Genomic DNA, 17,307 nt, shown 5'->3' on the forward strand with positions numbered 1-17,307 from the left:
AATTTTCTCTTGATTAATTCAGCAAATTCTACTCCACTGTCTTCAAAAACAACAACATGATACTAAACGTTTTGAGCAGAAAATCATAATGTTAGAATGATTTCTGAAGGATCGTGGCTGAAGGAATGATGTTCAAAATTCCAACAGGAATAAATCACACGTGACTGGTAACGCGCGCGCGTGTTTTCAGCGGTTTTTAGAAGCGATGAACTCGAAAAAGTAAAGCGAGAGCGGAACTCGTCACGCGCTCACTGCACGTCGGACACATTTCGGCGCTGCGCTCGCTGTCCCCCGCGAGGCATTCTGGGAAGTGTGATGAATGAGAGTAAGAAAGAGAGCGCGCTAATGTGCCGAGCTCGGGGTTAAATCGATATATTTACGAGACCCACTACTCATAGGGCTCATCTGGAACATCGTACGATACTTCGCTGGTATGTTTATGTCTCGTATCTACAGATGATGTGTGTTGTGATCAAATAAAGCTCGCTAGCATATTAGCATGAGATGAAAGAGATGCGCTAATGTCAACAGATGCTCGTGGACACGAGTACATCAGAAGAATAGGGCAGCACGTGTGTGTGTGTGTGTGTGTGTGTGTGTGTGTGTGTGTGTGTGTGTGTGTGTGTGTGTGTGTGTGTGTGTGTGTGTGTGTGTGTGTGTGTGTGTGTGTGTGTGTGTGTGTGTGGATGAGAGTAAGAGGAGCGGCTGTAGAGTGTGTAAACAGTGTGCAGTTCTCACTCTCTGTCTCTGTGATTGTGTAGGTCTTCCTCCTCTTCTTCCTCATGTACGCGGTGTACCGTCAGGCTCATCCGCCCACCGCGGTGGAGTTCGCCGTCTACTGTAACTTCATCTCCGGCCGAGAGAAGAACCTGCTGGTGGCGGGCACCTCCCAGCTCTGTGTGTACAGGGTCATCTATGATGTGGAGGTCAGGACACCAAACACACCTCTCTCTGTTTCAGATTCATTATAGCGTCATATCATGAGTATGTGTAGCTTTATATGAAATAGCACATTATCATAGTCTATTTGCTGTAGTTTAGGGAATGATACAGGTGATAGAATATGAGAAGAACTCTTGATATGAAATACATCTTGATAATGTCAGATAACTTTGATAGAAAGGTATGTAATGAATTCGGGTTGAATAGCTGACAGCTGATAAAAAAAAACAAAAAAAAAAACACAATTGGATACCAATATAGGTCAACCGGTTACAAAGCAATGCTTAATTTTCTTCTTTTTCCTGTCATATTAAACCTTAGAAACTGGTTGTGTTTTTATTTGTTGTGTCTTATTATAAATATCGTTATATAATAACGCTAATGTTTTTAGAATAAATGCCACTTGGTTTGGGTCTGTTTGGTTTAAATGGGTCATTAATATAAACGCTAATGATATTCTCTTCTTGTATTGTAGAGCTCTTCCAAATCGGAGAAGTCGTCGGGTAAGACCTTTCATGTTCGCTCTGCAGTCAAGCATCCTGTAGATTAAATTGGGTTTATAATCATTAATATTATTGTTATGATTGATATTCAACTGTAGATGTCAAGAGCCGTAAAGAGAAGCTGGAGCAGGTGGCGTGCTTCTCTCTCTTTGGAAATGTGATGTCTATGGCCAGCGTTCAGCTCGCGGGCACCAACAGAGACGCCCTGCTCCTCAGCTTCAAAGATGCCAAGGTATGTGTGACTGCATCACAGCTGCTTCCTGCGCAGGAAAAGATTTGAAGAGTGTCTAAAGCCAGTGTGTGTGTGTTTCTTCCAGCTGTCGGTAGTGGAGTATGATCCAGGCACGCATGACCTGAAGACGCTGTCGCTGCACTACTTCGAGGAGCCGGAGTTGAGAGTGTGTTTCTGTACAGTACTGTGTTTCTGAGGATGTGTTGAGCTGCTGATCTGTGTCTGATGGCTCTGTGCTGTGTGTTTGGATGCTTTCAGGAAGGGTTTGTCCAGAACGTGCACATCCCCATGGTGCGTGTGGATCCGGAGAACCGCTGCGCTGTCATGCTGGTGTACGGCACGTGTCTGGTGGTTCTGCCCTTCAGGAAGGACACGCTGACCGATGAACAGGAAGGCATCGTGGGAGAGGGGTAACAACCATGTTTTCTAAATACTTCCTGCCATTTTAAATTATTATCTATAACACTGAAAAGTTTAGGGATGGTAAGATATTTTACTTTTTTTTTTGTAATATTTAAAACAATTTCTTTTAATGTCTCAATTAGTGCTGTCAAACGATTAATCACATCCAAAATAAAAGTCTTTATTTACATAATATATTTGTGTGTACTGTATTTAGTATGTGTTCATAAATACACTCACATACATGTGTATATATATTTAAGAAAATGTTATATATATATATATATATATATATATATATTACATGTTAATTGTTTTTTTATATATTCATGCATGTGTATTTATATATACATAAAACCGTACAAACACATTTTATGTAAATAAAGATTTTTTTTTCGATGCAATTAATCGTTTGACTGCACTAGCTGTAATGTAGTTTATTTTTGTTAAAAAAATAAAATGTAAAAAAAATTAAAATTAAAAAATTGTTAAATATTATTGCAATTTAAAACAACTGCTTTCTGTTGTAATATGTTTAAACATATAATTTATTCATGTGATGCAATGCTGATTTTTCAGCACCATTACTTCAATCTTCAGCGTCACATGATCTTCAAAAAATCACATGCTGATTTGGTGCTCGAGAAAGATTTCTGATTATTAACAATGTTGACGAAAGTTCAAAATAATAGCATTTGTTTGAAATAGAAATGTAGCATCATAATTGTATTTATTGTCAATCTATTGAATGTGTCCTTGCTAGATGAAAGTATTGATTCCCAAACTTTTTAACCGTATCTTATAAGACTCTATTCAAATCAAACCGCTATGTATTTACAGCAAGATCTCATTCATAATATGTCTTTTTTAGGCAGAAGTCAAGTTTCCTTCCCAGTTACATTATTGATGTTCGTGAACTGGATGAGAAGCTCCTAAACATCATCGATATGAAGTTTCTCCACGGTTACTACGAGCCCACACTGCTTATTCTGTTTGAGCCCAATCAGACGTGGCCAGGGTACGACTGTCTGTCTGACCATCAACACTTGATTACGTGTATTTCCTGTCTCGCTCATAGGCATCGTTTGTTGTGTTCAGGCGTGTGGCAGTGCGTCACGACACGTGCAGTATCGTGGCCATCTCTCTAAACATCATGCAGAAGGTTCATCCGGTCATCTGGTCTCTCAGTAACCTGCCCTTCGACTGCACTCAGGTCATGGCTGTGCCCAAACCCATCGGTAAGAGACCTGATCAAAACAAAGAGCTCCCTATAACCTACATTATTGCCAAATATTATTTGGCTCCATCAAATCCATCTCTTCAAGCTGTTTGAAGGATAATGTGGTGTGTTCAGGTGGAGTTGTGGTGTTCGCTGTGAACTCATTGCTGTATCTGAACCAGAGCGTTCCTCCGTTTGGAGTGTCTCTCAACAGTCAGACCAATGGCACCACAGCTTTCCCCTTGAGTAAGTTCACCCAGAACCTCAGTTTATCCCCAAAATAACGTCTTTATGATTGACGTCTCACTCTAACTCCACCTGTTTCGCTCTTCAGGGCCACAGGAGGAGGTGAAGATCACGCTGGATTGTTCTCAAGCGTCCTTCATCAGCTCTGATAAGATGGTCATCTCACTAAAAGGAGGAGAAATGTGAGAACCTATGTTTTAATGACATTTAGCAGACACTTTTATCCAAAGCCAGTTAAGAAAATAGAAGCAATCAAAACCCAAAGAGATGGTGAGCTGGATCCGAGATCCTGAGCATGTGTGTTGACCGCGTGTGTCGTCATGTTGCAGTTACGTGTTGACGCTCATCACAGATGGCATGAGGAGCGTGCGGGCGTTTCACTTCGACAAGGCTGCCGCCAGCGTCCTGAGCACCTGTGTGAGTGATCATCTGTGTTTTACAGTCCTCTGCGCCTGAACACAGACACTCACACACTCCCTCATCTCTCTCCTCTCAGATGACCACCATGGAGCCCGGCTATCTGTTCCTGGGCTCTCGTCTGGGCAACTCACTGCTGCTCAGGTACACTGAGAAACTCCAGGAGACGCCAATGGAAGAGGGCAAAGAGAGCGAGGAGAAAGACAAACAGGTGAAGGACAGACTAGTGTCATTCAAACAGTTCATTGCGTGTTATTGGAAATTAGATAAAATTTCACTTAAATGGATGGATTATAGTGTTTATTTATATAGTCGAACTTAAGTGCTTTTTGACCCACTTAAGTAGTGCTTGCACATCTTTTTATGTCATTTCATAATTCTGTTGTTGGTTAAAGTTCTGCTGAATTTACTCTCAAGCATTTAAGGTTAAACTAAAATGTGCTTAAGTATGTTAGTCATCACATCAAAATAAGTGTACTTATGTAAAAGCTTGACAAAAGAGTACGAAAACATAACTTAAAATGCACCATTAAAGTAAAACGTGTACGTTTATTTAATGTTAAATCACACTTTTTAAAACTCTACTTAAGTGAGTTAAACACTCATAAAAAAGTGCATTTTCGTTAAGTGCACTTAAGTGACCTTGTATTTCGTTAATATTTTATCTCCTGTCATCTAAAAAGAACTCTGTATACTATTTGTGGAATGTTTGGAGTACACTACAAGCGTGCACTTTATAAAATTAAGCACACTTCTTTATCTGAAGGGAATGAGCGCTTTTAAGCGACAGCAGTGGTTTGTCCAATTCTGCTTTTGTGCAATGTCGGTATTGCCAGTCACTTGAACAGTTAAGGTTTTTAAATCAATTAAAAAATAAACTTTAGCCCATCTTTCCTCAAGCTGAGATCCAGACAGTGATGAAAAATATCATTAAATGTCCGTTTTGAAGCTCATGAAATCTTTTGTAAGAAGGATCTGAAGGATCTTACGCCTCTCGAATGCCTTTGTCTTCCAGGAAGAGCCTCCGAATAAGAAGAAGCGCGTGGATGGCGTGGCTAACTGGGCAGGTGGAGTGATTAATGAGAGTGTTGTTGTATGTGGTTCAGATGTGTGTGCTGTTGTGTGTGTGTTTATATGTGTGTGTGTTGCTGTGTTCAGGGAAGGCCAGTCTGCCCGATGAGCTTGATGAAATCGAGGTGTACGGGAGCGAGGCTCAGTCAGGCACTCAGCTGGCGACTTACTCGTTTGAGGTGAGGTCCTATCTGATCTCAGTCTGGGACAGATTTCATTTACATTTCCAGTGTTAGTGCCTGTGTGAAACGCTTGTATTGAACTAGATTCGATGTTTATGTCCAGGTTTGTGACAGCATACTGAACATAGGACCCTGTGTCAGCGCCTCCATGGGAGAACCGGCCTTCCTGTCTGAAGAGGTACCTCTTACTCTCCCTCCAGTGATGACGGGACGTTTTAGGCCAACCTATAAGTTCACATCTTGGGCAAAAACCTAACAGCTGTCAACCAACCAGAGCTTATAATTCATACGGTTCATTCATCATGATAAAATGTTAATGAATTCTGAAGCCTAAAAGCAATCAGCAGAAGTAAAAATCTAGCTAATGAGAAGAGTTTATCTGTTAGGGTGTTTAAAGTGCTCTCTAGTCACATTTAGACACTTTTTAGCAACCGCCTTTTTTAAGACAAGTGAAACCTTAAAAAAAAAAAAAACCTATTACTGATGTATTTCATGTTGTAGGATTAAATGTGAAAATATCATGAGCTTGTGTTCTCAACAAACCCATTCAAAAACCCATTAACCTGAGAACGATGGAGACAGAAGTGCTAAAATACGGATTTGTTTCTGGGCTTTGGCCTAAAAAATACATAATTTCTGCAGCTCTGGATGGTGAGGTATTTTCTGGTTAATACCAGATCCAGCATGACGGAAAAAAAGACGTGATTAGTTCCTTTGTTGGCTTTGTGAAACATTTTGTTTCTGATTAATTGTGACCACAAAACCAGTCATAAGGGGTAAATTTTTTGAAATTGAGATTTATATATCACACGAAAAGCTGAATAAATAATCTTTCCATTGATTTATGATTTGTTAGGATCGGACAATATTTGGCAGAGATACAACTATTTGAAAATCTGGAAGCTGAGGGTGCAAAAAAATTTAAATATTGAGAAAATCACCTTTAAATTTGTCTAAATGAAGTTCTTAGCAATGCATATTACTAAACAAAAGTTAAGTTTTGATATATTTACAGTAGGAAATTTACTAAATATCTTCATGGAACATGATCTTTATTTGATATCCTATTGATTTCTGGCATAAAAGAAAAATCTATAATTTTGACCCATAAAAATGTTTTTTTTTTTTGCAAAAAATATACGCCAGCGACTGAAGACTGGTTTTGTGCTCCAGGGTCACAGTTGTGATGCACTATCAATTCTTCCGTCATCAGTTTCAGACTAACCCAGAGCCGGATCTGGAGGTGGTGGTGGGCTCAGGATACGGCAAGAACGGGGCTCTCTCTGTCCTGCAGGTATGAGTATCTGTAGCTCCTCTTCCTGTGCTCGTGTCTGTCTGAAGTAAAGATGCACTCGACTGCTGCAGGCCGCTGTGGGTGCTACAGTGACCTCTGGGCTTTACCAGGGCTGCCTTTAAAACACCCGAGATACATGCATTTTGACTCCTTTACACCTGCTGTCGACATGCTTGCTTTGACTTGAACTGTGAATCAGGTCACCTGTGGTATTGAAGCATGTATTTTGCTGTTCTATAGAAAAGCATCAGACCGCAGGTGGTCACAACGTTTGAACTTCCTGGATGCCATGACATGTGGACAGTCATACACTGCGAGGAGAAACCGGAGAAGGTGACTTCTGTTACACTCATCCTTCTAAAGTCTTTGCATTTATCTGTATTACAAAATAAAAGATAAATGACCCATAATTCTGAGGTTTGGCTGAAACGCTGTGTGTCTGTAGTCCCCACCAGAGGGCGATGGCGAGGGTCCTGAGGAGGAGAAGCAGGAGCCCACAGTAGAGGACGACAAGAACAAACACGGCTTCCTCATCCTCAGCAGAGAGGACTCCACCATGGTAATCAAAATCTGGATTATGTGTAACAAGCTACCATACTCAAGACAGAACACACCAAACCAAACTCTCACTGTATTTTACAGCGCTCACGTTCAGCATCGGGATATATTGCATTAGTGAAAGACATGTCTACTAGGCAGTATATACTTCATAGTAAGCAGCATGCTAGTATGTCATTCCACGCAGCTAGATATGAGCTCACTGTCTACTCTTCGAGCAGTCACGGTGCTTTTATTGAGGCAGTTTATTATCATGAGATTCCTGGAGGACACATAGACTCTTCCAGTGTTTGATTGCTCTTGTGGTGTGTTTAGATCCTGCAGACGGGTCAGGAGATTATGGAGCTGGACACCAGTGGGTTCGCCACGCAGGGTCCCACTGTGTATGCGGGCAACATCGGAGACAATAAATACATCATCCAGGTGTCTCCAATGGGCATCAGACTGCTAGAGGGAGGTGAGGAAGCGTGTCCGTGTTGACCATGTGATGGATGGATCTAGTGTCTCATCCGCTCTCTTCTCTTCTTGCTCTCAGTGACGCAGCTCCACTTTATCCCCGTGGACCTGGGCTCTCCCATAGTGCACTGCTCTGTGGCTGATCCCTACATGATCATCATGACAGCTGAGGGAGCGGTCACCATGTTTGTGCTGAAGAGCGACTCGTACATGGGGAAGAGCCACCGGCTGGCGCTGCAGAAGCCCCAGATCCACACGGTCAGTCCAGCGAAGATAAAGGAGACTTTTTTTTTTGTTTATTATTATTGCATTATTTTCATAAAAATCACACACATTTTCATTCTGGATTCTTTTCTTTTTCATTTTTTTGTAAATCCCATTTTTCATTAGATTCTCTTTCCCGAAATGCAGTATGTTTTTATTGTTGAACACCATTTAAAGTGTTCTCAATGTGTTTTTCCAGCAATCCCGTGTTATTACGTTATGTGCTTATCGTGACGTCAGTGGCATGTTCACAACTGAGAACAAGGTCAGCTTCCTGGCCAGAGAGGAAACTGCCACCAGAGCCCAATCAGACACCGAGACCATCATCCAGGACCTTGGGTAATACACCAGACGCTCAAATGCTCTCATTGGCAGCTCGTCTCGTTGTCTCATAATGACTGTTGTTGTTGGTCAGTAATGCTTTGGATGATGAGGAGGAGATGCTGTATGGGGAGTCGAACCCTCTGAGCAGCCCCAGTAGAGAGGAGTCCAGCCGTGTCTCTGCAGCACTGACCTCCTCTCAGACAGGAAGAGAGAGTGGCCAGGAGCCGTCACACTGGTGCCTGCTGGTCAGAGAGAACGGAGTCATGGAGGTGATGACCATACACACTTATTTAATGAGATTTCCATGCTTGGAGTTTGGGTAACAAACTACAGTTCCTCAGAATCAGCTGTGGTTGTAAGAAATTGTAACACACAAAAGTAAACGAAGGTGCACGTTTGTGGAGTGATTTACAACAGCTTTGAACAAGGCTCAGCCAATCAGAATCAAGAAACAGAATTCCGTTTCATAATCTGTAATATTTAAAATTCCGTTTGTATGATTCAAAAATGCAGAAATGAGAAGCCTGTCACTCTTAGTTCATTCAAAGCTATGCCTGAACTACCTTTATGAAGTATATCGATTTTTTTCATTATGAATGAATGCCTTATCACCAGATTTATATGATTAATCTTATTCATTAGGGGCTGTTTGGTTGTTCAGTTCATGTTAAAATCTTCCACAGAATGTATGTAAATCATAATCTGATGCTCATTAAAAATGTTTATTGTGATTTGTTAATCAGATATACCAGCTTCCCGACTGGCGTCTGGTTTTCCTGGTGAAAAATTTCCCTGTTGGTCAGCGTGTTTTGGTCGACAGCTCTGCTAGCCAGTCGGCTACTCAAGGAGAGCTCAAAAAAGAGGAAGTGATGAGGCAGGGAGAAATCCCATTGGTCAAAGAAGTTGCTCTCGTGTCTTTAGGCTACAACCACAGCCGTCCTTACCTGCTGGTGAGTGTTCATCACAGAAGCCTCCCTGCTCTTCTGGATGAATTGAGGTTTAATGTTGTGTGCTTTACTGTATTTGTCCACAGGCACATGTTGATCAAGAGCTTCTTATCTATGAGGCCTTTCCCTACGACCAATCACAGGCTCAGAGCAACCTGAAAGTGCGCTTCAAGAAGGTACAAACTGACTCTTAATACTCTCCACGGGACGCTTACTCTAGTGATGTTTGAGTGATTGTGAGTGGTGGCTGTGTCTTCTTCCTGTCAGATGCCTCACAACATTAACTTCAGAGAGAAGAAGTCCAAAATGAGGAAGGAGAAGAAGCCTGATGGTCAGGGAGAGGAGACGCTGGGGGTCAAAGGTCGAGTGGCCAGATTCAGATACTTCCAGGACATCTCGGGATACTCTGGGGTATGTCTGTCTGTGACTTGGTTTGAAAACTGAAATGTACTTATCTGATCATGATTTTTATTTTATACTTGTTGATGGCCTTGCATTGTGTTCAATTCTAAATGTATACAAAACTTTTAGTCATATTTGTATAGCATTATAGTATTTTTATTCATACTTGGCTCTGTTAAATATTTTAGCTTTTATTTTTAGTTATTTCACTTTTTATTTTAATTTTAGAGATTTTATTAGTTTTTTATATTTCTGTTTAGTTTTATTTTTCATTTCAGTCTTAGTTTTACTAATTTTGCTACTTCAAATTAAACCTATTTTATTTCTAATTTTAATTTCATAATTTTAAATTTAGTAAGTTTTTTACCTAATTTATATATATTTTTTGTGTTGTATTTTATTCTTAGGAACCGTTTTTTGTCAGTCATGGATGTCTAGCAAGCAAGTTTATTTTAGTATTATTTATTATACTATTACATAGTACCTTTTATTAGGTTTTTCAGTTTTCATTTTAATGTTAGTTTAGGTATTAGTATTAATGATATATATAGCCTAACAGATATGGGTTTTTTGAGGCTGATACCAATACCGATATTAGGGAGTAAAAAAGGCTGATACCTATATATCGGCCGATATTCTTTGTGTATATTATAGTACAGTACCAGTCTACAGTTTGAGCAATTTCCCATTCGTGTGTTCAAACATTTGACTGAAAAAAAAATTTAATATCGGCGACATATTTGGCGATACAGATATATCGGCGACAGGTTCATATCAGCCGATAATTTCGGCAAAACGATATATTGGTCGGGCTCTAATGAACTTTTTTATTTTTATATCAGCTTCAATGTTAGTACTACTTTCTATTTCAGTAAGTCAGGCAACATTTCTTATTTATTTCATTATTTTATTTTAGCTTGATTTTCATTTACGGAAAATAATTTTTAATAGTTTTACATTATCATTACCAAACCGTATAGGTTAGCTATCAGAGCTGGTGTAAGACATTGGCACCAAATTCTTTTCCTCAAGCAAGGCATAATTTGTAAGAGAAGAACTACATAAATGTTGGCACTGCTTGTTTTCAGGTGTTTATCTGTGGGCCTTCTCCTCACTGGATGCTGGTGACTTCTCGTGGGGCGATGCGACTCCACCCCATGACAATAGACGGCGCCATTGAGTCCTTCTCTCCCTTTCACAATATCAACTGTCCCAAAGGATTCCTCTACTTCAACAAACAGGTGCAGACAAGTCCTAAAATCTACACTAGCATTTGGTATTAGATCACATCTCAAAAGTGTCTTTCATAATCCACTGTATCAGGATATCTGGAGAGAATAATCTTGACAGGTTTAGGTTTAATTGAAGTGTGTTTGTCGCTTTAGGGCGAGCTGAGGATCAGTGTGTTACCCACATATCTCTCATATGATGCTCCCTGGCCTGTCCGCAAGATCCCACTCAGGTGTACCGTCCACTATGTGTCGTACCATGTGGAATCAAAGGTAATGCACATGCTGTGGGCATGTGATACACTACATTTAGTGACTGAGCTTGTCTTGGCCCTTTTTAAACCTTTATATGAGCCTTAAATAGATGCAACCTAAACTAAAATAATTATTTCATCCATTTACGTCTGTCATCTCACATTTTTCTAGACCTCACTCACTTTCTTTAGTGGAATTTTGAAGACTTAAACAGTTTTGGTTTGCATTAACTTGAATTTTAAATGCATTGGAAGTAAATGGGAGCTAAATTGTTTAGTTATGGCAACATTCATCAATATTTTCTTTTGTGTTCTGCAGATTTTTCTTGTTCAGTTTGGTCATACGAAATTGTGTTATGTTGACTAATTAGAGCACAGGAGCAAAAACCAAACTATTCTATATATAAATGAGGTCTGTATAAATAACATCGGTGTCCAGCATTAAATGTTCTGTATGTAATTTTCTGACTGTAATAAAGCATAAAAATTACATTTAGGGATCATGTTAAGTTTACTTACTAATTTCTTCGATTAACAATGCTACAGCCAGTTATTTTGCATTAAAATGTGTGTTCTGTGTCAGAATGTCTGTTCTTGTTTTGGTCTGTGTGACTCCGCCCACTGCCAGTTTAGCCAATAATAATTCAACACTATTGGGTTGCCAGTTTGAGGAGGAGGGCGTATTTAGAATTTGTGCTGCAGTACCAGTTACAACCACTAGTGGTCAATTTCACATACCTCTCCTTGAAATGACTTCTGCCATGTAAACATGGCAGTCATATGTTGATCAGTCGTGTGTGTGTTTCAGGTGTATGCGGTGTGCAGCAGTGTTAAAGAGCAGTGCACACGCATCCCCAGAATGACCGGAGAGGAGAAGGAGTTTGAGACCATCGAAAGAGGTGGGACACTGTTTGCTTGCATGTGTGTGTATATGGATGAAGTGACTGTGTCTGATTTGATGGGGTCTTTATTATTTGAATTGTTGTTTTCTTAGATGAGCGGTACATACACCCTCAGCAGGAGAAGTTCTCCATTCAGCTCATCTCTCCGGTCAGCTGGGAGGCCATCCCAAACACACGGTGAGAAGCACATTCACACAGCCTAAACTTTGATGCTTTAAAAAGTTCAGAAAGACATTTCGAAAGTAATCGCCATTAATTGAGCAGTTTTATCCAAGTGTAATCCTTCTGAAGACCTGAGATTTTTTTCTCAATCATGGTTGTCTAGAAAGCTAGTTTATTTTAGTATGATTTATTATACTATTACATAATAACTTTTTTTTTAGTTTTCCTTTTAATGTTACTTTAGGTATTAATAGTAGAGTGGGTTTTTGGGGCTGATACCAATACCGATATTAGGGAGTAAAAAAGGCTGATGCCGATATTCTTTGTGTATATTATAGTACAGTACCACTCAAAAGTTTGGGCACTTTCCCGTTTGTGCGTCCAAACATTTGACTGAAAAAAAATATATAAATTAATATCGGCGGCATATTCGTCAATTCTGATATATTGGCGACAGGTTCATATTGGCCGATAATATCGAGATATAGGCCTTTATTCATATAAACATTTAGCATTACATTACATTTACATTTATGTGTCTTTAATAAACATTTTGATGCATAGAGCTAAGGTGGAATAGACTTTCAGTGGAGGGACGTCCTGACATGAGTAAATGATGATGATGATGATGATCTGTCTGTGTAACGTTGTTGGACAGCGTTGATCTGGAGGAGTGGGAGCATGTGACGTGTATGAAGACGGTGGCTCTGAAGAGTCAAGAGACTGTGTCAGGCCTGAAGGGATATGTGGCTTTGGGTACGTGCCTCATCCAGGGAGAGGAGGTCACCTGCAGAGGAAGAGTGAGTAGCATTAAGTTACCAATGGGATGCCATTGTAGAGAGACTCTTTACAGGTGCATTTGATTCATACCATTAATTTATTCCACTACTAAAAGTTAAAGGGCATTTTGCTTAATGTTTTTATTTAGAAATAAAAATAATTATGGTTTTTAATAATAATTTTACTTGTGAAATATGATTACAAGATTGGCTAAATTGTGCAGCCCTACTAATTTATTAATGAAAACAATACATTATTTTTTAAACAAATTATTATTCATAGTAATACTTATTTAACATTAAATGCCATTAGGATATAGGTTAAATTGTGCATCCCTACCAAAAAAAAAAAAAAAAGTGAGTCTGTTTTAGGTGAGTCTCAGTTTTTATAAGAAAAATCACACTCCCATATCGTGCAGCCCTTCCTTTGGTCTCTTTTATGTCGGCACATGTTTCTGTTGATCAGAAGTCTCATCTGCGTCTGTTTTGTCTGTGACAGATCCTGATTCTGGACGTGATTGAGGTGGTGCCCGAGCCCGGTCAGCCCCTCACCAAGAACAAGTTTAAAGTGCTGTATGAGAAGGAGCAGAAGGGGCCCGTCACGGCCCTCTGTCACTGCAGTGGATACCTGGTGTCTGCCATCGGACAGAAGGTGAACACCACACGTTTAAACCTGCTGCATCACTTAAAACACAATCACATTCCTGTTGACTGTATAATGTGAGTGTGTGTGTGTGCAGATCTTCTTGTGGAGTCTGAAGGATAATGATCTGACCGGCATGGCCTTCATCGACACTCAGCTCTACATCCATCAGATGCACAGCATCAAGAACTTCATCCTCGCCGCTGATGTGATGAAGAGCATCTCTCTGCTGCGCTACCAGCAGGAGAGCAAGACGCTCTCGCTCGTCAGCAGGGTATCTGCCAAGAGCTTGCACTCAATCCTTTATCATACAGCTGATTTAACGGGATATATTTTTTGCTGCCACTTTGCAGTGTATTGTCATTTCACAATAGTCAATTGATTGGTTTCAAATCTTGATCTTTTGCCTCTTGACTTGAGGGCTTAGCATGGTTTAATATTGCTTATTATTGTAGTAGTTAAGATTCGCAAATTGTACCAGCATACCTTGAGGTCACAATTCATACATACACAAAATGCATTCAGTTTGGATCTAGTTGTTCCATTGCTCTTTTTGTTTCTTCATAGGATGCAAAGCCCCTTGAGGTTTACAGCGTAGAGTTTATGGTGGACAACAACCAGCTGGGCTTCCTGGGTAAATGTCTTATGATGTGTTCACACAGAAAGAGAATTTAATTATTTGCGTGATAAGTTTACATACAAAGTCAATGCAAAGACTCAAATAGACACATATTTGCGTCAAGGTGACGTGATTGCTGCGGAAGCACAATATACACCTCAATCGCGTCTTCGGTGCAAGTTCAAAGATGTTAATTTGAGTGGAAAGTTTTGCATGATCACACAAGCCAATCAGCAAAGAGCTTATTGACACGCCCCACAGTTTTTTTTTATTGTTTTTATTTGTGCAAACAATTAAAAAAACATCCCATAAGTAAACTAGAGTGAGTAATGTGATGCAAATATTCGCATGATGCATTATTGCGCAAGCCAGTCGGCGAAGAGTTCATTGACACACCCAGTTGTATCTGATTTTTATTTATTTTTATTTGGTGATGCAAAAAAAAAATATTCCATGAGTAAACTAGAGCGATGTGCACACCATTACTCTTTTATTCTGTTTCAGCATTAGTTTTACACTTTAAACTCACTGGTTTGACCTCTAAAACCCTCTCTCAGTTTCAGACAGAGATAAAAACCTGTCGGTCTACATGTACCTGCCAGAAGGTGTGTCATTCATCTGATTCTCTCTATAGAACCGTGAGACTTTGCTCTTTCCCAGTGTCTGATATCAAATGTGTCCTTTTATCACACCGCCTCCAGCCAAAGAGAGTTTCGGAGGCATGCGTTTGCTGCGGAGAGCTGATTTTAATGTGGGCGCCCATGTGAACGCCTTCTGGAGGATGCCGTGCCGCGGCACTCTGGACCCCGCCAGCAAGAAGGCACTCACCTGGGACAACAAGAACATCACATGGTTCGGTGGGTCTCCTCAGCTGCATCCCTTTTCTCTAGTGGGCGTTCATGAAACAGCATTATTTCACTCTTCCTGAACTAGTGAAGTCAGTTTGATTGTGTGTGTGTGTGTGTGTGTGTGTGTGTGTGTGTGTGTGTGTGCAGCTACGCTGGAGGGCGGCGTGGGCCTGCTTCTGCCCATGCAGGAGAAGACGTACCGCAGACTGCTGATGCTGCAGAACGCCCTCACCACCATGCTGCCGCATCACGCAGGGCTCAACCCTAAGGCCTTCAGGTACTGACTCGCCTGCTGATGCAGGGCTACAGAGAGAAAAAAATTCTGCCGTTCTTTTGTATGCTTCCCGACTCGAGCTCAGTGCTTTAATGTCAAATGTATATTGCAAGAAATAAACATGTAATAATATTAGTAACTGCATTTACTTTGTATGATTAAATTATCCATAATATTTTAATACACCACCCTCAGCACTTTTTCTGCAAATAAAAGGTCTTTTACGATCATTGTAAATACATTCATTTTCAGCCTGTAGTTCATGTGTCTTTTAACGATGGAAAATAGAAACGGTTCTATTTCCAATAAATTAAATTTTTGACTGCTATTTCATGTTAGGCTTTCCAGAGTTAGTATTGTACAAATGAGACTCTTATCATGTAAATCTGCCATGAGCATTTGTAGCCTCTGAGCTTCTGCTGCTGTGTTTTGCTGCAGGATGCTGCACTGTGATCGGCGGACGCTGCAGAACGCGGTGAGGAACATCCTGGATGGAGAGCTGCTGAATAAGTACCTGTACCTCAGCACCATGGAGCGAAGCGAACTGGCCAAGAAGATCGGCACAACCCCAGACATTGTGAGTGCTGGCTCAAAGATACTCACTGTCACGCTACGCCAGTGGAAATAAAATATATATTGAATAATCATTTCATATAGTATAACCGGTTTTCCGTTAAATGCCTTAAATGATACATTTGAGTCTCTGTTACTATTTCAAGAGGTTTTAAATTTGGGGACGGAAAGACAAAAATGATTTCATTGAATAAATATGAGCGCTGCAACTTTCAAAGACTTTGCTCTGAGTACAGCCCAGAGAAACTGCTATATTTCTGCCGTTTTAAAAGCGCCACCTGCTGGCTGAGAATGAATTTGCATTTTAAATGAGCACATCTGCTGTTTGTGTTCAGACTAGTGTGAAAATTGACCCATATGCATCAAACACAGTTGTAAATGTGAACCGGTGGATCGACAAGAAGCTAATATGCCTTCGAAAAATCAATAGAGATATGCTTAAATTAATATAATACTACTTTTCTTAATTTGTTTAAAAAATTTTTTTACTTTTTTTTTTTTTAATGCAGTAATTTTAAGAGTTTGTGTTACCATAGACATCGTCCTAGCCTGCTCATATGGAATCAGTTAGAAAGTCTTGACAAACTCCTGCAAAAAGCCTGATTTAAGCAGTACTGGAAACTGTGCTGAAACCAAGTGCTGGTTGTTTTCTTTTTTTTAAAAGAATGTGCTTCAGAAATGGAAAAAAAAAGCCAATGAAAACTGTTCCAAAACAAGCCGAAGCATCAAGATTATCCTGGCCCAAAAAAATACAAACTTACATTCTGTAGTTACAAACACTGCTGCCGGTTATTTTCAGGTGTCAATGTTACAGTGTAATTATACATTTAAGCTCAGAGTAATATTAACTACATGTACTTCTACTTGGTTAGGGTTACTTTCATGTATTTGTGCCTAATTTATTGTTATTATAATAGTAACCACATGTAACAAGGACACCTTAAAATAAAGCATTACCCAGCTGCCTTCAAGTGCTACTAGAAATGTCATGCTCGTAGTTATCTAACTTCCTGTTTATGAGTTTTTCTGCTTTTGCGTTTGTTTCAGCTCCTGGATGATCTTCTGGAGATCGAGAGAGTAACTGCTCACTTCTGAAGAGCTGCTGCTCTCACGCTCACGATCCTCTGCCCACTGTTTTATATTTCAATGTTTTGGTAGAAAAAGAAGAAACTAAAATTTGTCATGCTGGGTTTTTTTTTTTTTTTTGTTTACAGAAAGGAGGAAATGCGGTAAAGGGAATTGCATTTCTTAGAATATTTTGTGAGGAAAAAAAAAATGAACATGGCTGATACTCCAATGCTTTCCGTGTCATTATTCTTTACTTCCATCACAGACGATTCTCTGAGCGCAGATACAGTCTGACCACTGCAGAAGAAGAACAAGCCGTTTTCTATCACACTTTACTCAAAAACATTACAATCCATGTCATTCTCTGGGAAGCGTGAGAGATGGTCTGCATTGTTTGCCTTCAGGGTTTAAGTAGCGAGTGATGACATTTCTTTTGTATCGAGATTTGCAACTGAGTGAAATGGATTACTGAAAAAAAAAAAAAACTGCGTGTGAGG

The 17,307-nt window shown here is 40.0% G+C and overlaps 1 protein-coding gene across 1 annotated transcript; it reads left to right on the plus strand.

Moving 5' to 3' along the window:
- Positions 1-272: 272 nt before the first annotated feature.
- On the plus strand, positions 273-17,039 carry cpsf1 (cleavage and polyadenylation specific factor 1). Its single transcript, XM_026288473.1, has 38 exons — positions 273-431; positions 762-926; positions 1,418-1,445; positions 1,544-1,677; positions 1,763-1,843; positions 1,936-2,087; positions 2,951-3,097; positions 3,178-3,317; positions 3,434-3,544; positions 3,633-3,726; positions 3,874-3,961; positions 4,041-4,172; positions 4,977-5,028; positions 5,120-5,211; positions 5,318-5,392; positions 6,428-6,508; positions 6,749-6,841; positions 6,954-7,067; positions 7,382-7,523; positions 7,602-7,780; positions 7,986-8,125; positions 8,202-8,379; positions 8,854-9,060; positions 9,144-9,233; positions 9,325-9,468; positions 10,548-10,700; positions 10,845-10,961; positions 11,751-11,841; positions 11,937-12,021; positions 12,665-12,806; positions 13,285-13,437; positions 13,526-13,702; positions 13,996-14,062; positions 14,605-14,652; positions 14,749-14,904; positions 15,043-15,172; positions 15,608-15,746; positions 16,790-17,039. Exons 2-38 carry the CDS (start codon positions 783-785, stop codon positions 16,835-16,837), a joined length of 4,344 nt encoding a protein of 1,447 aa, XP_026144258.1. The 5' UTR covers positions 273-431; positions 762-782; the 3' UTR covers positions 16,838-17,039.
- Positions 17,040-17,307: the final 268 nt, after the last annotated feature.

This window comes from Carassius auratus, chromosome 19, assembly GCF_003368295.1.
Source record: "Carassius auratus strain Wakin chromosome 19, ASM336829v1, whole genome shotgun sequence".
Lineage (NCBI taxonomy): Eukaryota > Metazoa > Chordata > Actinopteri > Cypriniformes > Cyprinidae > Carassius > Carassius auratus.